Genomic DNA, 24658 nt, shown 5'->3' with positions numbered 1-24658 from the left:
CGTTATAAAATAAATCGCGGTGTACCCGTGGTAACACAAATCTCCTCCAACGTGCAATGATGGAGCGATTATTCATTTAGCAGCTATAACAATTTTCAGTTACGCGCAATTGTAATTGAGAATTGTTATTTTTGTTACTAGGACGCGTATCACATTTATCTCGCCGTAATAATCATCTCGATTAAACTTGCCCTCTATTCGCGCACTCGCGTAATATTTGCACGTCTCTTGCAGTTCCATGTTTAATATATAATTTTCGTAGTAGATACACGTGTGTCTGTTTGAGTTTCGCAGACTACATGACAGTTGAATCCGCAGTATATTACTTCCCGTGTAAGGAGCCTGACTCTGTAATTGAGATTCTATGGAATACAAGTCTCGATACAAGTCACGAATTGGCCTGCGAATAACGTTGGATAATTGTGGAGCGATCGCATGGAGATCTCTCTCTCTCTCTCTCTCTCTCTCTCTCTCTCTCTCTCTCTCTCTCTCTCTCTCTCTCTCTCTCTCTCTCTCTCTCTCTCTCTCTCTCTCTCTCTCTCTCTCTCTCTCTCTCTCTTCTTCTCGATGCGATGGTGCTTCGAGATACAGCGGACGAGAGAGTAACAACAATGACGCATCTCCCGTATATACATTCGTAATAATAGCAATCGAATTGGGTGCAAATTACGTAGAACGATATTTAAGAGTAAAATAAAAATTATAGCTATTATATGATAATCTCTCTCTCTCTCTCTCTCTCTCTCCCATTTAGCGACATTGAAATTGATTCTATCAAGAAACGTAATATGCTTTAACTTTGGGCGCAAGAAATAATTGGATGCAGTTCTGCAATGCGGAACCAACTCCGAAACCTCGCTTTTCCGCTAAAGCAAATTTCGCGAAACATTATGGAAGTCAAATTTTGCGCCACACAAACATCTTAAATACAATGACCGAACTATAATAATCCTCCTCAAGTATAATTCCATATGTTATATGCGTGTTTTAATTAAAAATCTTCCTTATTGCATAACTGCATTCAACTGAAGTTATTGCTGCAGCGAGCATACACACACACACACACACACACACGCACAATATGTTATAAATCTATATAACGTTTAGCGAAACATGTGATGCTTATTACGACGGATGCATTTTTCATATTTTGTTATTAGAATAATTACGCGTTAACAAATTGCGAATGAGGATTTTAATCGCAGGCGATACGCGGAATACGAGATGCGTATATCGCATTCATTTCCAACGCGTATAAAGATGAGCTATACACATATGTATGGTACTCGTGTAATTATTGAAATGCAGTATATAATGCATGATCTATATCTCGCATTTATGGCTTATTGGAACATGTCAAAATTATTCATGCGACTTTTTTTAACGTAGAAATGTTTGGAAAAATGCATGTATCGTACAGAATTTACGTGCAATGATAAATTTTCAAGCTACAGATTGTACATAATATGTTTTATAAAATAAAAGAGATTTATATTTTAAGTTGAATTATAAATTTATAATGTAAGGTGAATGCACCAATGCACTTAAGACCTACTTATGTCTAGACACCTTAATCATTTAGGTTTTAAATAAGTATAAACGCGAATTAAAATTAAAATATAATAAAAGAAAAGTATTTATAACTGATTTTTTTATTTTAATTCGCGTTACTTATTTAAGGACTTAAATGATAAAAATGTCCAGACATATATATAGGTACGTGTCCAGGCATTGGTACATTTATCTTATTTATAACAAAGTGCCGATTGCGGTGAGTTACATCTCTGTTTTTAAACAATTAATATTTTAAATAGTTTTTCTTCAAAAGTTCTTTTTAATTCTTTAAATAAATGGTCTCTGTTTTATTTTCCTAGATCGAAGAGGATCGGGTGCGAAGCCGTGATTGCGCGCCCCTGAACGAAGATCAACAAGTAGCATGGACTGGTGGGGGCGATCGCTGTTTGCACGTCGGTGAGAAGGGGGAAGGGAAGGGTCGGCGTCGTGGCCTGGCGCGCGGGTAGAGTGAGGCCGAGCGGGTGGGGGTATACTCACGGCGCGGTACGGCGCGGAGGAGGGGGGGATTCTAGGCGGACAGGACAGGCAATACAGGCAAGCGAGCGCGTCGCGTCGCGTACTCGTAGCGTTCAGCGGTTCAGTCGTGTAGGCGCGTTTGCACGGGGTCGTTCTTCGGCGACATCGTTGCCGTTCGCGGGAACGTCTCGACGCGTCACCGCCGAACCAGTTTTTACTACGCGAGCGCGTGTGCGACGCGTGCCTGGTTCGTTTCATTCCCGATAATCTCGCGAGGGTTCGAGTCGGCATATTACAAAGGATAAAACAGAGGTGGGACGTGGGACACGATGAGAGGCGCGTGTGGAAACAGTGTGTAGTGACCGTTGGAAACGCCGTTGGCACGCGGGACCCGAACGGGAAGGAAGGCGTCGGGGAAGGGTACAGAGCGGCCCGAGAAGAAGAGGATCGACGGCGTGGTGCGTTTCGCCGAGGACGCCGCCGGACGCTGTGGACCGCCATTGGAGGTGGAGAGGCGGAGGTCGTTCGGGGACCGTTGACGATGCTGGGAAAATGCGTCGCGCGGCGGTCCGGGGCGAGGCCCCGTACTCTCGTCGCGCTACCCACGTCGCCACCCGCCCTCCTCGCCAGCGTGCTGTTGCTACTGCTCGGCGGAACTCACGGTGAGTGGACCGTATCTTGATCGAGGTTACGCGCGCCTCGCTGTATACGTAGCCGCCGTCGGTGTGTGCGTTTGAATTCGAAACCTGCCGCGCATGCGCGGACGCGTTCCGCGCGCGCGTGTTAGTGCAGTGGCGGCCGTGGGGGAGGGAAGGTTCCACAGCGGGGCCTCAAGCCGCGTTCTGGGACCCAGCGTGCCTCCGCCGCCGCCACTGCTGACGTCGCGATCCGCGTTAAAACGGAGCACGCACTTGCGCTCCCTTCTCGTGCCTTCTGTCCACGATGCTTTAGACCGGCACGCGTGTCCGAGGCGAAGGAAAGGCGCAACGTGTACGCTGCGAAGAAACTGGTGTCTAGGTGCTGCAGACACCGCGAGTCGATTTCTCATCGAGTTGCTTTCGCTCGCCGGTCTATCAAATCTATCGTTTAGTTCGTTTAACCGCGATGCGTAATCTCTATTTGTGCTCTCGTCTGTTAAAAAAAATATAATCTTTGTTGTAAATGATATTTATTCTCTCTTTTGAGGAATGATCAGAGGAATATTCAGCTAACTTTTTCTACGGTATTCGAATTTGGTCCTTCAGAGGTCCGTCGAGCTTGAGCCGAGCTCTCTCTCTCTCGTCCGTGAGAGAAGCGTGGCAGCGGGCGCTGCCGATCGCGAGACGCGCGGCCATCGGTAACCTCGGTCTTAGTTTCCGAAATAATAGAAAAAGGCAATAACACAATAGCAGAATTATCCGGAACGTAAACAGGGCCCGACGCGCGCACTGAAATAACGACACAAATCTAACGGGAAGTACAAAGTTTCTCCGTTGAGCAGCCACTGGAATGGTTATTTTTTTTTTTTTGCGATAACAGATTTACAATTATTTTTCAAACGATACATTTATCTGTTTTAAATTGAATGCAGCGAAGTGCGGCCGCAGTTTTTATTCACTACGGTTTTTAACGGAAAAAAAAGCTCGTGATTGAAGTTCGTTTCGGTTCTCGTGTCACGGAATGTCGGATAACGGAGAATCGGATAATCGGAGCTCCGCTGTATACAATATTTAGCCGGTACATCTTTCTTCATTTCTTAAATTACAGACGATACAGACGCGCGAATTAATTTTTGATACAGAATAAAGTAATAATACGGATGGGCGATTGCGAACTCGCAGTGCCTCCCGAGCTCTAGCTGTCCGCATTAATTATTAATTATCTCTCTTGCATTCGATTTATTATTCAATTCGTCGCAGTTAATATTTGACTTAATGAATATTTGTTGTGTATTTAAGTCTTCGATATACGCGCCGTTCTCGACAAGGTACAGAACTAAACACTTCCCGTTTCTCGAAAGCTTAAAATGACAACCGAAAATTCGACCTGACAGTCTCCGGCGTAAGCTTGTTATTTGGCCCAGGGAAATTACGTTGTATCGAGCATCAATTATTGCGACTTATGTTCCGGAGCGACCACGGATGGTCGATCGCAAAAGCTTGCGAACTTCCGCGTACGGTTAATAGTTGTTTGCGGTGCTTATTATTACGTAATCGCACATACAGTGTACAGAATTAACGTTTAACCCGGTGCACGGGACTTAAATTTATTCTAATAACAAACGATAAATCTGTTAAGCAGAGTTATTGTAATCCGCGCGTCGTCGGCTCGTTCCCGATATTTGGTACGAACCGTCCTCGTCCCGCAGTTTTCTCAAACCGAGACACGCGCGACCGGTGCTGCAAACGATGTGCGCGAGGATAGTGGAGTTAGCAAAAATTGTTAGAAAAATCAAGTCGCTGAAACGGCTGAAAAGTTTCGGGGCGAAAAAAAAACTAGACGCAGGAAAGTCCACCCCCCGTCAGGCGATTTGCACTCAAAGAAGATGCACTCGAGCGAATAACGTTGTTTCAGTCGCACGTGACCCAGAAATGTAGGTTTGCGAAAAACTTTCCTGTCACGATTCCGGGGCGAGCGGGATCGACGAACGTCAGACGACAGTTACTAATTTTGGCCCCACAATTCGGATCGTTAATCTATTTATCTCGAGAACTGCTCGAAAGAAAAAGTGAATCGTTATTCGTGTCGTTTTTTTTTTCGATGGACCGTAAATAAAGCAATCGCGAGTGAGTCGCGTGACTGTAAATCTTTTGTGACAATTACGTAATTGTCGGACTTTCCGAGAACTATTTTTCATTCGCTTTCAGTCGCATACATAAGGTACATTAAACTTGTCTTAAAAGTAACCAATATTATATCAAACAATGGATTATTACTTAATGTCAAACAGATACTTGTTATTGACGTTCCGTATATTAATCTTCCAGTACGTAACACTTATAATATACATCTCTTTTATAATTAAACAATCGCTTTTCTCTCTCTCTCTAGCATAATTTAATTTTATATTATTTTTATGTTAGTAAACATACAACTTTTTATCTTCATATATATAACTTTTTTTTCCTTCATAAAATATAGTTTAATCTCATAATTGAATTATTATGTATGACATACTTGTTATAAACTCTTTAGCCTGCACATCTTAGCCGTATAATGACGTTACAAAATTGAAATTGAAGAAATAAATTTAACAAGTAATTTTGTTCCGGATTTGCCGTTACTCCGAAATTTAAGTTAGATTTGGATGTTTCGTACGACTATAGAGCGTGTACGTCGATCACGCACACACGCGTCCCGGACAATAGAATCACGCGCGGGCCACGCTTCCGAAATCGACATTTCGCGTATTATGCGCGAGAAATGCGAGCTCAGTTCAAGCTCGACGGACTTCTGAAGGACCAAATATAAATACTGTGTAGAAAAAAAGTTAGCTGATAATTCCTCTGATCATTCCTCAAAGAATCTCGGAGAGAATAAATATCATTTACAAACAAAGATTATGTTTTTTTTAACAGACACGAGAGCACAAATAGAATTTTAAATATATTGCGCATCGCGGTTAAACGAACTCAATGATAGATTTGATAGACCGGCGAGCGTGAGCAACTCTCGATGAGAAATCGACTCGCGGTCGCGGCTCTGGGACGAGCACAAAGGGTTTATACACAGAAGGGTTCTCCTCGATGACGCGCTCGATACGTCTCTTGCTCTAACGAGATGGTTTACCGCCGTTTACCAGGTGACGCGATACGACTTATCGCGGGAGGAAGAAAGGAGGTGCACCTGGCTGTTAAGCGTGTCGTCTTTCCTCGTTGAAATTCCCAAACGCAAAATTGGTTTAGCCGACACGCCTAATGTTCGCGGTGTTTGCCGGCGGAGTATGGCATATTGATGCGAGTCGCGCGGTAAACCCGGTGAATTACAACGCGGTCGGGTATAAAGCACTCCCCGCCGACTTTCGTCGACTGACGAACCGCGCGAGTATATCGGGATGATCTCGTTCTAAAACATTCCATTATGATTAATTCAGATAATTAAATCGGACACGTACGTAAAGAATTCCGATATCGAATTCGTGGGGATCGTTAATCTTTAAAACACGTCGTGAAGTTTGTAAAACGTAATTCGATACGCGAGGCGAGAACCGTCTCCATTTTCCATTCCACTCGCGATCCTGCGAGTTGCTAAATTCGATCTTTCATGTTGGTGTTTGTGTTGCACGACTCGCGGGACTTTGGACGCCTTCGTTCCGGGAGGATTATTATTTGGTTATATTTATCTCCGTTCAGTAATGGCTATTTCGAAACGGCACCGACATATCGAACAGTACATAGCGAGACTGGCGAGCGAGCAGCCGGAAAAGCGACCGCCTCGAAACGGATACATTTTTTTTTATCGTTGCCCGATATAGCGAGACGATCTTTCGATACCATTAGACATTTCGATAGCTTTTAAACGATTTCGTCGGGTTCAAGTCGAGCTCTCCCTTCAGTCGCGGGATTCCACCGCGTATCGTTGCCTACAGTAGAATCTATTAATCAATATTTCTAAAAATACACTCGTAACGGAATAATGAGTATAGAAAAATACCGCGTAACGGTACCTTTATGTATCTTGACTCACGTATGATGAGGGCACTTTTAAGCATAGCTTTATGACAATTGACGACGCAATATGCAAAACCGCTTCTGCTGATTGCGTAATATCCCCATGCAAGTTCCTTTCACGTTCTTTCGTGTTTTCACATGAAAATCGCACCGTTAATTCAAATAGAAATATATGAAAAATTCTACTGCACGTAGAGAATAAAGAATTTGCTCTCTATAAATATTAAAAACTGCACTTTTAAAGCATTTTTGGAACGAGGAACCTTGGATGACGCGTTGCACGTTTTTTTCCGTGAGAGAACCTCCTCCTAGGATCTCACACCGGACACAAGGGTTAAAAGGCCAAAAAGGCCACGGGTTACGGAGAAGTGTGCGGTGGCGGGCGAGGAAATGAGAGTTGCGAACATTATCGATCTTCCGTGTGTATCCGAGTTACTGCAACTCGCGCTCGATTCGGACGGCCCGTCCGATTTGGATCGTCACGCGCGTCGCGCGTGTATCTCCCGGGCGGAAATTTTTGGCGATTGGCAAAATTGATAATTGGATAAAAGTTGGGACGTGCCGGGTCGTATAAAGGCGGGCGAGACTGCATTTCTTCCGCCGAAATTGCCGAAAAGCATCGTAAACGATTCGAAGGCGTGCGCGGGCGAAGAGTAACGACGATGAGGAAGGGTCCCGGAGACCCCCCTTGAGACCCGGGTTTTGTGCTGTGTTGCGGTTTATTACTTACCCTCCCCCCCCATGAGAGAAGGTGAGAGACAGAGTGGGGGCGAGGGAGAGACCCCCGGTTGCGTATTCACATTGTAATCCTTGAAAGGTATTCCGGTCGTCTTTGTCTTCATATGCACGACTCCGTCGACTCCGATTTGCCGGGGCACCCTACCGGAAAATATAAAGCGCATACACGGCCCTTCGGAGATCATCTTTCATCCGTGGATTTCTTATTCAATCTGCAGGTTCATTTTTCTTCGTTTTTCGAGAATATCGAGGGAGATCATCATCTGTCGCTGATTTCTCATTTTTCGACATTAAACGTTTGTGTGATTAATTCTTATATGGCAAAATCTCTTGCAAAAGACAATTTGAAATTAAATGAAGAGTAAGATTTTACTTCTTGAAAGCTTAAAATTTTCCGATTTTTTGTTTCTGTTAATATGAGAAAAGCTACGTGTGTTGGCTCTTCGTTTATTCTTCGTAACGAAAAATCGATTCTGTGTTAAAGGGGAGGATTAGTTGAGAAAAGATGAGACTCGATAGATCCGGAACGTCATATATATGTCGTTTAACCACGTGCGTATATTTTTCGCCTACAATTTTCTGCTGTAACGGAGCATAACGTGGAATATCAGAATAGATTGTGGCGTCACATAACGCGTTGTCAGACTGTAAAATTAACGTGGAAAACGGAACGGAGAAGGCTATCGGGCAGATCGGTTGAAGTTGTTTGTCCCGCAAGACGATTACCGCCAATTCGCCGGCATTGTTCTTATTTCATCTTTATCGCGCGTCTTGAGGGGAGTAGCGCGCCGTGCTGTGCACGCTCGAAAAACTATCGGCTTCGTATTTATTACGCCACGCCTCGACAGGGCGAATTGAAAGTGATACATATGCGGGATCATATTCGTTCGCACGCGCAGCCCTGCGAACGACCGCGATTCACGGCCCGTACCGTCTGGGGTTCGTATTACTTTCATTGGTATTAATTGACGCGAGAGAGATCCATCTGCGAAGTCGCGAACGTCTTCACTGAACCAGTCGGTTGGACGCGGACGGTATTTTGCGTGAGGATTCGGCCCCGAGAGACGACCTTCGAGACGACGTGTTTTTGAGCAGTGCCAGGTAATTTCCAACCGAGCTCCCCTCGAAGCTCGGTTTTCATCGCATCCCCTCCCGAGTTTTGTCCGCAGGCACGTCGCTCCATTTTTATTCGAATATCCCTATGCGTTCTTTCGCCATAACAATGATGCCAATGAGTTCCATTGATTCGTATTCAGAGCATCGAGTACAGGGAACGCCGAGGTAAAATATAGTTCCGAAACGACGAAGATGTTTCGCCAAAAAGAGATAAAAAAAAAAAACACGAATAAAAAGAAACGAGTTTGCTCTTTATGTTGATAAAAATCACAAAGATAAGCATATACGTGACATATATGTACATCATGTTTTGCGGAACAGGAACAAATTACTATCTGAGTTACGAGGAATATTTATGCAAAACAAAAAGGAAAACAATTTCTTACGAAGAAAATAAATCCAAAATGTAAATTAAAATTTTTTTCTTAAAAACATACTGTTGTGTGTAAAATACTTCCATTTTCAATTTATTTCTTTATAAGAAATTATTATATATTTTCTTCGGTTGTGCTATCACTCTATATTTTTAACGAGTGTCTTTATATTTTTGACAAAGTATGAAATAGAATTTATCTTTTTTTTTTATTTGCGATATTTTTGAGACGTGCGGTACTTTGACGAGATACCACGGAATGATTCTTAGAGATTTCTTCGTACATCCTTACTCCGTTGCGAGTCGGATGGAGGTTGTAAATGTCGGTATGTGGGGGGACGTAAACAAGTTTACAATCCAGCAGGGATTATGCAAAGAGCGGGAAAACGCTCGGCCGATTCCAGAATTACGTTAGCCACGGTCGCCGGAGCGGGACTGCGTGTCGACCGGAAGAGGAAGGGAGAGACCGGCGTGTATGTACCTTGCGACCGATCTCACGGGGACTCGGCCATATTTCAGGTTTGGCCCCAAAGTCGCTTACTCCGTAAATCCCGGGAACATAGAAATCGCGCGGTTGGAAGTTCTGGGCTGGTCTCGAAAACGGTGCCGCGTTGGATTCCCGCGCGAAGATGGATTCGCGCACCGTCGAGAATGGTATTCGTACCTGTCACCTTTGTTCCGAGGGGGTAATTGAAATCGGAACGATTTACGTATACGATCGGATCGACGATGTAAATAGCTCTCTTATTCTAATTTCCAACAGTTATTAGCGTGATTCAGAGTGGAGCTTTATTTGTAATTACATTACCACGAATAATGTTCATAATTACATTAATTGGCTGCGACGTGCCTCGGTCCACACAATTCGTTAGTCAATTTTTTTTTGTCGAAACGCGTCGATCAGGGATGAAGTAATCAGGCTTAATCTCTGTTTCGATGTTATTACTAACGTCACGTTAATCTCGACGATGCGATGTCAGCCGGCAAGCGGGAAGTTTCTGCGGCGTCTATATACGTCGATTATTTTTCCGCATGATCGCGGTCGGCAAATTTCGGAGCGGGTCTCGAAATCCTGGCGAGTTACGCGCGCTCGTTTCGGCGACGAGACGTGACAATCGCTAAATTGCATCGTTCTCTCCGATTAAATACGTCTCCGCGGATTAGCGGCTTAAGATTCCTTGCAGGACTTGAAGCTCGGGCGTAATGCGCGGATATGCCGATTTAATTGCCCGGCCCTCGGGAATGAGAGAGCGGTATGAGTGGTGTGAGGGAGAGGGAGAGAGAGAGAGAGAGAGAGCATTGCACCGGCGGAGATCTCTCCGGAAACCGAGAGCCGCGATTGTTCGCGAAATATTCTGCGAATTTAATGGGTTCCGTTTCCCCGAGCGTGCCTCTTGCCGATGAAACGGTGCAAGATGGTTAGTCATGTCCCGCGCGTTGAATCATCGATATCCCCTGGCTACGGAAGGTGGGGGGGGGGGGTAACTCGCCGCCGTCCGTGGCGGTTGGAACGCAAAATACGTAGTAACATAAATCCGCGTCTTGTTCGCGGTTGGTATTTTAGTTTCGGGTATAGTTAACTAAAATCACCGAACGCTGGTCTGAAAATTCAATTAAACGCTCCGAACGCTTCAACCGTATATCGTACGTTCGCCCTATTCGCCGGTCAACTACGCAGTCCGTGCAGGACTGCGTTATTAACTGACCCTCGCGGTTGTTCACGCGTATGTGAATTGACTTTCGAGAATATATTTCTCTTATCTGTAGCAGAGCTCTCTGTATCCATTTCCAGAGAGACGAACGTCGAGGGATGGAGAATATCACTCGTGTGTTTCCCTTAGGTTCACGTTTGCACTTCCCGTAATGAAATATGCATGGCGCGCGTAGTTTCGATATTGAAGGAACTAAATGGTTTGATCATCGACTCAGCACCGTTACGTAATATTTTTAATGTTAAAATGACAGTCAGTTTATATACGTATAACTATACTATAGTACTACGTAGTACCACGTAGTACTACTACTACGTAGTACATAGTCAGGTGTACCATTTCGAGAAACCTGTGGAAAATCTGGGCGCCTCGAGGAATTTTTTTCTACCTGAGGGATCAAACAGACATTTTTCAAGGGATTCTCTTCCAAGGTTTGGATAAATCCCCGTTTAGTTTGCCCAGAAAAATGCTCGAAATAATCTGCAAAATCGCGTCGACGAGACGACGATCTAAAATAGAAAATAACCGAAAAATTACTTCGCTTATCTCGTCCTGATGTTGAAAAATTTACGGCGAAAGCGACGTGTCGATTTTTACTGAAATAGTCGATCTGAATGCGTTTTTAGTCTGGAATCTCTCTCTCTCTCTCTCTCTCTCTCTCTCTCTCTCTCTCTCTCTCTCTCTCTCTCTCTCTCTCGGTCCATACGTACGGTCGAACCGACTCGAAGGTAGTGGCGCACGATGGTTGGAAAAAATAGTGAGAGTGAGACGGGACAAAGGCAGAAAAGAGAGGCTGCCGGTCTGAACGGCGAGGGAGGGGGCGAAGAGGAGTCGAGAGGACAAAGAGCGCCTGGGGTCGCCGGCCGTTTGTTGTAGGTGCAGCGTGTGTAAGACAGTGTTTCTCAACGGCCGAACCGGCGAGACAGAGGTTCTCTTGAGATCTCTTCGTAGACGACGAAACAGCGCTGACAATAAAATTCCGGTTCAGACGACTCGTCGTCTTTTAGGTCGGAGCTTTATCAGAGAGAGAGAGAGAGAGGATTTAATTAGATTCAAAAGTAGACATGTAACTGATGCCGGTGCGACCGGCGCGTAATATGTGACATTCGCTGTTACGGGTGCTGTGAATACAGTTCTGATTCACTTCAAAACGCGACAAAGTGTAGCTTAGAAATTATGGACCTTTGGTCCGAACTTTACGCGCTCGTTTGCGAGTAAAAATCGTGCCGCGCGACCAACCGTCAGCGGCTTTACGTATGGGTGGGGTTAATACGTAGCTTTTCATTAACGAGGCTCGGTGCGAATGTATTTAATCTCGGCACGAACGTGCGCGATGTAACTCGCGCAAAAACCGACGCGGTACACTCGCAAATGGAGCTCTAGCTTTTCGCGCGTGCGCCACGCGAGTGGCTTAAATACTCGTCCTTCAGAAAGACCGATGTTTTGCTCTTGACATCGTGGGGATTGTGAAAATTAATGCCACGTATTACAGCACTTGCTTAACATTTCGCTGTCCCGGTGTTGCAGTTCGACTGGGGAATCGTTATTTTTTTATGCGGCCGAGCAGTTTCGATTGGAGTATTTTAGGCGAGCAAGAGTCTCGTATAATAATCTCGTTGACTATAAAGTGGAAGACTTTGATTGGAGATAGAAAATGCTTTTTTTTACTCTCATTTAAAAATACATACTCAAATATATTAAATCAAACAATCTCCGCGTTAATTAATTATTATTTTTTGCGCTTTTTCTCCACCGGCGTTACATTTAGCTTTTTCAGTCGGTTAAATAATTTTTCTCTAATTCTGATTTAATCCGACTCTTATAGAGCAAACGTTATCGAACGCAATAATTCCATTAGTCAGATTAATAATGCACGACTACGTTTTGCCTCAAATACGTACCAGGTATACACGGGTTTTTGTGTATGTGTTAAGTGCATGGACGATGGCTGCGTTGAGAAACGCTGTTGCAGAACGTGTAAGCTGCAGTATGATAGACTTCTCGATCGCAGGGCCGCCGCGAGTCGCCGCAAGACCCTATGGACGATACCTATCCCGGGTATCTGTTCCAACCGTTCTCGAAACGAGGCGCGCTAACCCGTGCTTTGTCCTCGCCTTCGATTCCGGGTAATCTCGTAGATAAGCCGAGGTATCGATAGTGTATCTATACGGATAACGCGGAGAGGCACGTTGTCGCCGTGTCAACACCGTTCACATTTTTTTCCTCTCCCTCCGTTTTCCCCCTCCGACATAACGGAAATAAAAATTGTCTCGTCGGGGGGATCTCGTATCGATTCGCCGGCCGGGAATATTTGCGGGAGTATCCGCGGGAATACGTGACCGGGCCGCGTACTCGCGCGGTACGTGGTACGGTAAACATGCCTTTCGGCGAACGTACGAGGAAACTTCGCCGCCCATTTTGCGCGGGGTAATGCGCGATGGGGAAAAATGGCATCCGTCAAATTTTATACGCGGCAAAAGTTTACGGGATCTCCCCGGTAAGGCCGTAATAGAATTTACCTAACGCGGGTGGAAGAACGTTACGGGCGCGCGAATGATTTATAAGACGGGTTTCTACTGTCCCGAGGAAAACGCATACCCTCCTCGGGGTCGTTAAGATTGATTTTTTTTACGAGGAAGATAGATCGCGCTCTCTCTTTCAATTACAGCGATTTTACTTGTCCGATGTCCCAAATGACGCGACGGGCGAGCTCGTGGGGAAAACAAAGTACTCGAGCGCGAAAACTTGGCGGGAAAATAGAGAGAAAAAAGAGTAGAGGGAGAGAGAGAGAGAGAGAGAGAGAGAGAGAGAGAGAAAGAACGGATTTTTTTCTGCTCCTTTCTTGCCGTCATTCCGGAACCGGGCACCTATGCGCGAAGAAACTAAAAATGGACTAAAGTAGCTCGGCAAGTTTTCGCGGCGGTTTGAAGCACGAAGCAAACAACGGAAAAAAAGGGCGCACAAGGCAAAGTTTCCGATTGTCGAGAATTTAGTCGGGTCGTGGCATGAAATATTTATCTTTTTTTTCTTCCATTCGTGCCGCTATCCCTGTGTCCTCCTTCTCCTTCTACCTTTCTTGCTTCGAGTGTCACCAGAACGATTGCCGAGCTACCTGTGGTAGACGAAGGAAACCAGATGGGAAGGGGGGCTCTCGAGTGATTCAGCCTGCGACGTGTAACTTGCTCTCGTGACTGCCGTTGAATCGGACAGTGACGTAGCCGCGCATCTTGAGATCCCTGCTTATGTTATGTAATTGCCATGGAAAAACATCTCCACAAAACGTTACTTCTTTTTCCACAAATGATAGGAAGTAATTACTCGCGTCATTCGTTTTATTTCTTCTTATTTATATAAAATTGGATAAATAAAATAATTCAAAATAATAATAAAACATAAGGTAATAAAAAGGTACCTTCTTTAAAAATTTCTTTAATTTCTAACTTAATTTATTAAATGTTTTTAATTCATTGTGTGTGTGTGTGTGTGTGTGTGTGTGTGTGAGAGAGAGACTACACACGATAAACAGTCACCAGAGTTTGCTTTATGATATGACTACGCAAATGACATTTCGCCATTATGTTTTCCGGCTATCTGATTACTGCAGTCGTCAAAGAAGCATCGCATACCAAAGGCGTTACGTTTCATCGCGCGTTTGATGAAGCGCGACGCATAAGCATGCAACGAAAGAGTCCGTTTGAAGCCCCGGATAAATCGCATTCGTATTTCGAGTATATCCGACGCGCTTGTAATAAATCGGCGCGTAAAACGTTCGTTTCGTGCACCGCGCGATGTATCCGTGATGTAATAACCAAAGCGGATAATCAACGCGAGAAAAGCGTAACTGAAACTTCGCGTTTACGTCGAGTTAGCGATTAACTACTCGGTGCACCGCATCTAGTTTATTCAGTTAACCGCGTTGATCTCCACGCCGTGAAAATTTACAGCGAGCGAACCGGCAATCACCGCGTGTTTTAATGTCACCGCGAATGTATTACGGTCCTCCCTCTCTCTCGCGTTTGTTTTATCGAATATTTTTGAAAAATATATCCCTCCCCGAACCGCCGTGTAAATAGCACGGCGACGCGGCGCGACGCGACGTTCTTTGTGCATTAATGCGCGCGAACGATAAATCGACGGAGATGATTTTGGGGCGCGATACATTAGGAGGAGCCTTCGGTCACCGTGATGCGGCAGTAATTCATGTCGCAACCATTATCGTCGAATCCGTTCTAATTGGCTGGATTTAGCGGTCGCAGCGCGGAGTTTAGAAACCACACGCATAGGGACCGTCCGTCAGAAATGACTGCCCGAAAGCGACGCTGACGTCCGTCCGATTGCGGCCGAAATACATTTGCATTTGAAAATTCCTCCCCTCCTCCCTCGCCGCTGCCGCCGACTGTCAGTCGTACATGATGGACGAAGCTGGTGACACGCGTGGACAGAGGGTTGATTTACATGCAGATTTTCTGAGTACGCGTCTAAATGCCGTGGTCGGTTTATAAGTACATTATCCTTAAACCCGTTCCTGCCGTTCCACTATATTGACACGCATCGGAAAAATATCTTCTGGATGATATAAGTATTGCACGTCTCAAGTTTATCCTGTGTTTTTTCACTCTATTCTCAGATACGAACTATATTATAAAAAATATGTACTCCGCAGAGATTGTGATTGCGCATAACATATTAAGAAAGAAGCAGCAGCAGCTTTATGCGATATTTTATATATATATATATATATATATATATTCGCTTTTTCTATGATTTCGACGAATAAGGAGGAGTTAAATGCATTATCGAACCGCATTACCGGGACGATAATGCATTTAACTCATTTGTCATACGCATTATGATAATTTTATGATCGCGATCCGAGTGTATATTCACAGGGTTCGATGTAAATTCGTTATCAACGTGGAATAGAGAATCGATGCTTTAACGCCCGTCGTTAGTCTTCATTAGCGTACCTATGAGACTGGAGACGACAAGATCGTGTTTTCTATGCAAAAACGCGAAATTGCCTTGTTGAACTAAGAAGCTAGACGACAAAGAGATATGTTGTAAAAATTTTCACGTTAATTTCTACTTTTGCTTTGTGAAATTATTTCTATGTATTTGTAATTTTAATGTTTAAATTGAAACTTTTCTAAAAATACTGCATTATAGAAACAGTTTTCGTGTATCTCTTCGACGTATCGTTCTCTCATTCTGTAAAATTTGTATAATTTAATTGGCTTTACAAATATAGATTTACTGCATTAATTGTTTACCTACTTGGAATTATAAATTACCGTTGAAATTCTGAGACAAATTTATCTTTAATTGGTTTAATAATTAATCAAATCTATCTCGATGAAAATTTATTAGCCGAAATATTTTAACAGATACGTGTTTTATAGGAAGATACGTTAATGGAAAGGACGTAATGGAAAGAAACGCAAAAATGATCCGCACCATGAGATATAATGACCGAATTACGTAAAGCACGATCATTTGTTTTGATTAGCTCCGCCAAAATCATGAACGGTGCATCATAAAAACATACATAGGTATGTGGGCATGATTCACGCTAGGGCGCAAATATCGGGCCAACATAAAAAGCAACGATGTATAGCAATAAAATTCAAATTTTTGCATAGTCGTACGTGCAAATTTCGTTGTTTGTCGCAAAAGCGAATTTATCGAGAACGCAAAGACGGTAGTTATATGACCGTTCAGTCGCTATAGTTGCGAGCACGCGTCTGCTGCGTCGGGAATTTTATCGTTTTTCTACCCTTCTCCGTATTCCACTTTTATTTACACGTCGAGATAACTCAGGCAAGGGGAAGATAATTTAACTGCCGGTACGTGAGATCGTTAGTGATGATAATCGGCAAAAATGATAAATTGCCGCAAATGAGATAGTCCCCAATGCACATTTCGACTTTTGCCGTTCGTCGGGATAGACTTTAATTTTTTTGGTGAATTTTCTATCGTTTTAACTACTTAGTCACCGTTCTTCTCGCACAGAATTATAATTAGTCGAGATATTTGCATTTCACAAGTGGACTGATAAAATTGTCGTCCAGAGAAATGTATCGGACATTTGATACCTTTGCCCCTTAATTTTTTTCATGTCGGAATTAAAACGGGAAAGACATTGACGTTTCCGTCGAATTTTCACCGTCACAGGAAGTTCGACTGTAACGTCGTCGCAATGCAATATGCACTCAACTCACTGCATGCAATATGCACTCTTGCGTTCGCAGTTCTAATTATCTGCGACTACTGCGGGACACGGGAGAGAAGCGAAATTGCCTTTCCAGACTCTCTCTTTCGTCGTCTGTGCCGGTGCTTGAATTAGCAACTTATGGTACATCATGCCACGTTTAATTTAACGTTCTTCGCTGGTAAACGCTGCCGGTGCCTTTGGAATCTGGATGCAGCGCGTAAATAGTTTTTCGATCGCGACATTTTAATTACAAAATACAGACGGAATATTTTCCCGTTTGAATGCGAGACTCGGCCGTTTGCTCTCCTAAAGGAGGAAAAAATGGGAGAGGGGAGGGGGAAAACGAGACGGAGACTGGAACTTGTTGAAAGAGAGAAATTGCGCAAACTTTTGTTCCATTTTGCATTTTATAATAATAAAAGGAACTCTTTAAGAGAGAAATGTACCGGCGAATGAAGATTCTCTAGAATTCAATAGTAAAAGATTCACCTTTATATTCATTATCTTTGTTCATTGCGACATTCCTTATAATGTCAACTTTACATTTCGTTATTTTTCTCGCATATTAATTCTATTTTACAACTCATTGTCCACAGTGTTCTCAGCATCAGTCGCGATATTTTTTTTTTTTTACATTTATAATAAGACGGTCTATTGCTTTTTCCGTTCTCTCGAATGTATCAACAACAGATCGTTTGGTTAAACTTATCAGTTCTCGAGTTTTGCGACGATTTATCAAATTCTTAAGTTGTAAATCGTACCTCGGGGTAATATTTCCGCTTAGCGCGCCCCCACGCTGTGCCGGATTATAAGCGCCACTGTGGGAAAGACGCTTATGACCTAGGCGTATCGAGACGTATCGGAAACGCGCGGGGCGATACCCGCTTTTGTTTTACCGCGAGACGATGTCTGTCGCTGCGCGTTGCGTCACGCCGCAACTTCCGTTCGACTAATTCTAAATAGAGGCCACCACGGCTTGACGCGAGGTGAAGATAAGAGAATCGTGGTGTCGGTATCGTTAAAAATAAATTCCATGATCCGTATGCGAGATTCGTCGGTTCTCTTCTCTCCCGTTTTTTTAATTCTTTTTTATTCTTCTCGCTGCATGTGTGCGGAAGTCGACTTGCGCGAACAAAAGCAAACGGAATCGTTCCCCGCTTCGCGCTCCACTAGCGACGAAACGTGTATTTTGCTCGCGTTTACCGATTGCTTACACGTTATTGCCTCGGGGAAACGATTTTCGCGTGCGTGTCCGTCCGACGCATTCTTCGCGCTTTCTTTCTTCGTGAACGGTGCCGGCCGTTGGTTCGCGAAACCGGGTTGCGAAGCCCCATCGATCTTGCGTTACTTTCGTCCGTTCGCTCGTTTCATTCCACATTCCGGGGGTTTCGCGACGCTGCTGACGACCGTTGCATGTATAGCGCGCAGAGAGTTAAAAATGTTATCTGACGCGTCCATAATTTATGGTCGTTTTTCGCCCCTGTATTACGTGGAGATTTGCGGAGAGCCGTCATCATCAAGCAGCGCTCGTTTCCATTCACCTTTTTTTTTCCGCGCGTCTGAATGGGATATCGAGACGGTTACATTTAGCCACGACGTCTATCCGGAGTAAACTTCGCACGCTTTTATGAAGATGCTGGGAGCGCGACTGTGAACTATAACTCTGTCTATACTCGTCTATAGCGTAATAAAAAAAAGCGAGAGAGAGAGAGAGAGAGAGAGAGAGAGAGAGAGAGAGAGAGAGAGAGAGAGACGAATATTGCGATCGAAGAGTAATAGCGGGAAAAGGAAATATAAAAGAGGTCAACTTGGTTGGCGAAGATGAATTTATCACGGAAAGTTAGCGTACGGTAACGGCCAGATATATACGGGGAGAAAGAAAAGAATCTCTGTAACAAGCGCACCGACTTCGGCCTCTTGAAATTTCAGAACAGATCTCGAGTGGACTCTATTTTTCACCACGCTCGACCGCCCTCATGTGCCCGCTTTCGATTGGCATTAAGTTTCTAGCTTGCGAGGAGTACCTCGCGAAGTTCGACGATCGGGAACGCTGATGGTGCTCGATGAAAAGTTCGCTAAATTCTTTCGCCGTATCATTAAATTATAAAGACGCGGGTCTCTCTGGAAACACGTTGAAAACACGTCGAAACAAACGGAAATAAATGGAAACCTGTGCGCTCTCGAGTACAATTCGAAGCAAGGCGGATGTTTCCGGGTTTTAATCCCCAGAACTCGCGTGTATATTCCAATTCGCGATTTAAGCAACGATTAAAATCACGGGATTATTCGCATCGCCGGCGGTCGGCACCTTGCGACAGTCAGTCAGAATTCCGCTCTCCGTGTTAATGCGCCGAGGGGCTTAAGCGCATTCGACAGCGATGAGACGCAAACGCGACGTCAACGTTATTAAAGCCCGGCGGAGCCCAACAGCTGCTATCTCCGCTGACGACGACGCGGAGAGTCATCTTGGCGTGTATTTATCACTAGACGCGTACGCGCGCGCGGTCATGGCAAAGGAAGACCGGATCTTCGCGCGATTTGTCGTGTCATGGAGCGCTTGTTCTTTCACTTGCTCACACTTGCAAGCTATGACAAGAATTTGGTTGTGAAGAAGAGAGAGGGGAGGAAAAATTCGCGCGGTAGCGACAGTGCGAAAGACGGACGTCTAAGTAACATCGAAGAAAAGAGGTTCCAATCTCTTTGCCGGACGTGCCGTAACTAGGAATTTAAAAGTTCGCGCGGAAGAAGGAAAGCACGTTGTTTTGTCTTTTCTACTACGGAGCAGAGCTTTTAAACGAAAACTCGAGGCTGGCTCGGCTGTAACAAAAATCGAAAAACTCGTTACTCGTTGCTCTCGTTACTTCACCTGCCGATTTTAAATCTCGCATGCTCGCTGCGGAAGTTTTACCATCTCTTCTTTTCCCGAGTAGAAAAGCATCTTACTTACCTTGCGATCCTCTTACGTCGTATTTACATCAATTTCTGTTACAAGTTTTTATACGGTTAATTGGGATGGATGGCTTTGATAATAGGATAAACATAACATCGTAATATTTTGTAATATAAGAAATAACTAGAGTTATCATAACAGTTTTACTTGTAATTGCTATAGTTCATTACATTGAAAGATATCCGAGTGTCATTTTATCGTATTTGCATTTATCTGCGCGAATTAATTATCATAAATGCCTCTGCATTTGAGGCACATTACGATTTTATTTTTATAATTTAACCAAAAATTTCTTAATATATATGTCGAGAGAGAGAGAGAGAGAATTATTAATTCTCTCATGAGAATTTGATATATAAAGCGTCTTTATATTTCGCCGCGAATTCGGTATGTAAGCTATCTTAAAATTGTATTATTTTCATGGGGCATACGGGACACAACGTTCCGAGGAATATAAACAATATGATTTTATGGCAATGTCGAGTCGTACTTTCCCCCATATTTTCCGCACTGTATACACGACAATAAACTACTGCACTTAAACTTTTTACTAGCTGCAATAATATGGATATGTACGTCTATTCATAAAGCACAGATATGTGCATTTCAACGATGCAAACAAGCGCGCGCATTAATATCCGGCGCTAAAGTTTAATTTGCGTAAATATCGGTCTTTCAATATCCTCGCAGAATTTATTATTCCCGGCGTGGAAGTAGAAATTACACGATTATAACTTTAAAAACTTACAGCTTTAAAAAAGTCAAAATTATAAATTCAAATCGAGTATACGCGCTCTGTATCGCGCTTTTTTTATACGCGAGAGCAGGATAAAATCGACGGTAAAAATCGCACTTGACGTTACGCCCCTTAACGATTCATTCACATCAGGTAACGTTGAATCTGGTGTCGCGTTCGAGTCTCGAACTTCTCGAAGCGAGTTTCATTAGGCGGATTTCGCGAATTAATTCCGCGGAAAGCGACAGGTGGATAAAACGTGGTACTCGTGTACCTCTTCCGTTCTGTTCGCGTGTTTCGCTCACCGGGAGCGACGTGCGCTAGAAATCTCGCGCGCGCATTCGTGTATACGGTGACCTCTCATAATCAAAGTTGGAAAAACTGGTCCTGAAGCGGTGTAACTGGATTACACCGGGTCGACTACCGGTTGGTTGGTTGGTTGCTCAGTTGTTTGCTGGGTCGTATTGCGATCGTGTGGCTCGGGCACCAGGCGGTATGCCTTCCCTTCCGGCGTGGCGACGAGACTACCTTCCTGATACAATCTCGAATATCGCTCGTCTCCGCGGATTTTCCTTGCCTTCCGTTTCGCTTACCGCCGGCAGTGAGAAATTCAGGCGACGGCGGCACCTTTTGTGAAAGGAAATAGGCCTCGTAATCGTGACCTCGAAGGGTGAATGACGGCAGGGAAATATGATTAATTATACTCGGAGGAGATACTTAACGTCCGACAAAAGCGGCTTCGTGAATGACGAAGGAAATGGAGAGTAATTCGCGTGGACGGCACGCCGTAAAACGTTGCCGCGCGATTTTGTTAAATATATAGGTAGGTTGCAATAAAGGCAGGCTGTCTTCCTATCTTTTTCTCTCTTTACTCCTCTCATTCTCTCTTCTGCTTTTCCACGAAATGCGACGATGTCAATGTTATTTTTCGGGAGAAGGCGAGAAATGGAATTTCAGTTCAGCGTTATACATACCTGCGTGACACCTACTCCGGATATGATTCAATTCATCGTCGCGAGAGAACATCTTGTGCCGCTTCCTTTGCGCGCGCACTCATCTTTCGTTGGCGAAACTCTGCGCGCGCGGTAGTAGTAGTAAGTAATAGCCGCGCGAGCGCGGACATTCCGCTCGCAATGTGTGTAGAAATGGAAGGTCAGTGAGCGGATCCGCTGCGAGCCGTAGTACGTACACGAATAACAGTCACTCGAGGGAGAATGGTTAAGTGGGAATATAACCTGACAGATTCAGCGACGCTGCTGCTGCCCGCATCGGAGTCAGCGGTATTGTTGGACGTCTACACCTACACGTCTCGACGCGAGTATGCGTGAGCGCGCACGTGTGCACATGGCGTTGTCCACTCGCGTGGTTGCGCCGCGTCGTACTTTCCCGCCGTGAGCGCGCACTTGGGAAAAATACAGTCGCGGCGGCGACGAGAGAGAGAGAGAGAGAAGTGCCCTAGAATCTGTTGCTTGCTCACACCGGCACTCAATGGCGCCGCCGAGACGCAGTTTCGATTAATCGAATTACGCCTATACGGTCAAAGTACACCGATAGAGAGAGAGAGAGAGAGAAAGATTCCTTCTTGTTTGAAATTGAGCCAAGGGACGAACTTAAACAGAGAAGGGGAGGAGAAAGGGTGTGTTACGAAGTTACACCACCGCTTAACATGCTGCTTTTGAATTCTAACTTAAATTTTGAAAGCGTACTAAATTATTAATTGGCCGTGGAATATTTTGCGATGTTTAAAAAGCGTGGAATGCGCGCAACGATTTGTGGAATGCGCGGCGTGTTTATGCGAATTCATGCGTTTCGAACATGATACACCGACGCCGACGATATTTCTCACGTATTGCTTCGTAAGGGTTTAGACGTAGGTATCATATACGCGACGTATATATTGTGCGAAATGTATACTTCGTATAAAGTAGACTCGGGAGAGAGGATGAAGAAATGAAGAAGAGAAGCCGGTTGTGCAAGCCGGTTGCGACTCGTTCTCGGGATACGATCTTCGCGGATGCATCTCACACGCACATATGCGTCGCCGCTGCTCCGCCCGGTGTTGCGCTAAATATTTGAGATTTAACTATTCTTTTTCCGAGTCTTTTTTTCTCTCCGTTAATTTGCGGACGATTTGCGACTTTCTGACCGAGAAACCGATTAGATCGCGAGCACGGAAGCTCGCGGAGATGGAAACACCGCTCGTTTTTCACCAGACACGGCCGCGCCCGATCTTTGTAGATGTAAACGCCCGAGTTTTCGCGGGGCACGACAGAGTATTTCCGCGACGTTTTTACATTCATAAATTCTGCCCGCGGAATACGCCGCGGGAGAGTGCGCGCGCGTTATAAGTGATTTATCGCCGATGGAAATCTTAATACTCGATACAGATACACCGCCATCTCCCCGCGTGCTGCTCGCGCATCGTCGTTTTATGTGCGCGCGGTCGCATATTTGATATTAACTTTTCCAACGGCACGCAAGATCGCCGACAATGTTCATTTTCCACGCAAATCCGAATGTAAATCTTTTACACATTTCATCGATAAAAGTTCTTTTAAGTTGTGTGTTACGTTGAACGATAAGGTGATTCGACTACTTTCTCGCGGAATATATATATATATATATATATATATATATATATATAATCTGGCGTGACGCGATTTTATATAGGCACATGGACTTTTTTTTTGCTCGTTACATACGTATTCAGAAACTTTATACGTTTAATTTATTCAACGTAATTTTAGATTGTGTATAACATTTTATACAATTGATTTTTTTGTTACAATAATAATCGGATAAAAATGCCATGTATCTCGTAAACTCAATTTCAAGTTGTACTTTGATAATCAGGTCTAAAATTAAAATTCTATTAAAACATGATTCGAAGACAATTCGCGACAAAATTTTCATTTATGTTCCTAAATGTCAGCCGAAATATTTGAATTTAAATTCAATAAGCGACTGATTTTTCGATGTTAAAACATTTCTCGATGTTAAGACCTTCATTTTTCTACGCATTGGTTTGACATATCTGCCGATAAAATATATATACGCCGGAAGTTTTACAGTATATCTTGTCATGAAAGTCTCGATTCGTTACGATCTCATCTCCTTCTGTCTCTCTTTTTCTTGAACCCCTCTGTGACAAGTCGCCGTAGCCCGTCATTCGTTTAATCAAAGCCGCGTATATGAAAGGACGGTGATTAGGGGGTCGAGTTAGAGAGCACAATGTGCCTTTAGATCCGCTGCTTTTTACGTCGTCGTTTCAAATGAATCCGTGTGTGTCCCCCGGATGCAAGAGATTTCCGATTGCATTGCCATTGGTTCGCAAAATGGGCGGGTACCCTTTATTATCGTGCATATGCGCATAGTTGGAATTGAAAACAAGATATTACGTCTAGCCGGTGTCTTTATACAACGTGAAATTCAAAATTTCCTCACGTGTCACTCGGAGATATTTTCGACGTCGAAAAGCGACATATATTCTTTTATAGAACGTGTGTGTGTGATTGAAGCACAGCAAGTTCGTAACATTTATATTTAGATAGAGATAGCATTTAGAGATACAATTATTTAGAGATAAAAAAGATAAATAGGCTTAGGTAATTCGTTGTTAAATCTACGGGGTTTATTTGCCCTGTAGATCGGTTTATCGCGCTGGGGTTGTGACGTCGAGAAAGCTGCGAAACACGAATAGATAGTAATCTTGAGATCACTCATCTTATTGAAACGCTCGTATGGATGGATATCGCATGATTCGCTTAAACGCCGGGGATGGATAAAGCTGTCAGTCAGTTCGAGAACTTGAGACAACCCTCTCTGTGCATCGGGAATGCTCAATTAGCGATTCGAGCTTATTCTGAGCCACGGCATGCGTATTATAGTATTTACTCCCTCGTACCCTTTGCAGAGGCCGCCTAAGTGGATCAGCGTGAATAAAATCCCCTCCCTAATAATACTTTCTTATGTATAAATATATATATATTATACATATATGTACATACAAGCAGACTATTTATGTTTAATAAATGTTTTAAAAACGTTTAGCCGATACGTTTCCATTATGTATAAACGTTATAAAAACGTTTTATAAATTCTTTTTTAGACACAATTATTCTTTTACGTAATTGTAATTATAA

At 43.9% G+C, this 24658-nt stretch overlaps 1 protein-coding gene across 2 annotated transcripts in view; it reads left to right on the top strand.

Annotated features, from left to right (window-relative positions):
• The first annotated feature begins 2175 nt into the window (after nt 1-2175).
• Shg (DE-cadherin) overlaps nt 2176-24658 on the top strand; it is a 122473-nt gene continuing 99990 nt past the window's right edge. The window contains exon 1 of one of the 2 annotated variants that reach the window (XM_077410868.1): nt 2176-2693. In XM_077410868.1, the coding sequence (XP_077266994.1) occupies nt 2573-2693 (121 nt within the window). In that variant the 5' untranslated portion in view covers nt 2176-2572. The remainder of the gene's footprint in view (nt 2694-24658) is intronic. The other variant, XM_077410867.1, reaches the window with a different exon arrangement.

Source organism: Temnothorax americanus, unplaced genomic scaffold (genome assembly GCF_048541705.1).
Source record: "Temnothorax americanus isolate GAGA-0224 unplaced genomic scaffold, ASM4854170v1 Scaffold29, whole genome shotgun sequence".
In the NCBI taxonomy this organism is placed as follows: Eukaryota; Metazoa; Arthropoda; class Insecta; order Hymenoptera; family Formicidae; genus Temnothorax; species Temnothorax americanus.
The sequence above is the reverse complement of the archived record's forward strand: the minus strand, read 5'-3'. Positions and strand labels throughout refer to the sequence as shown.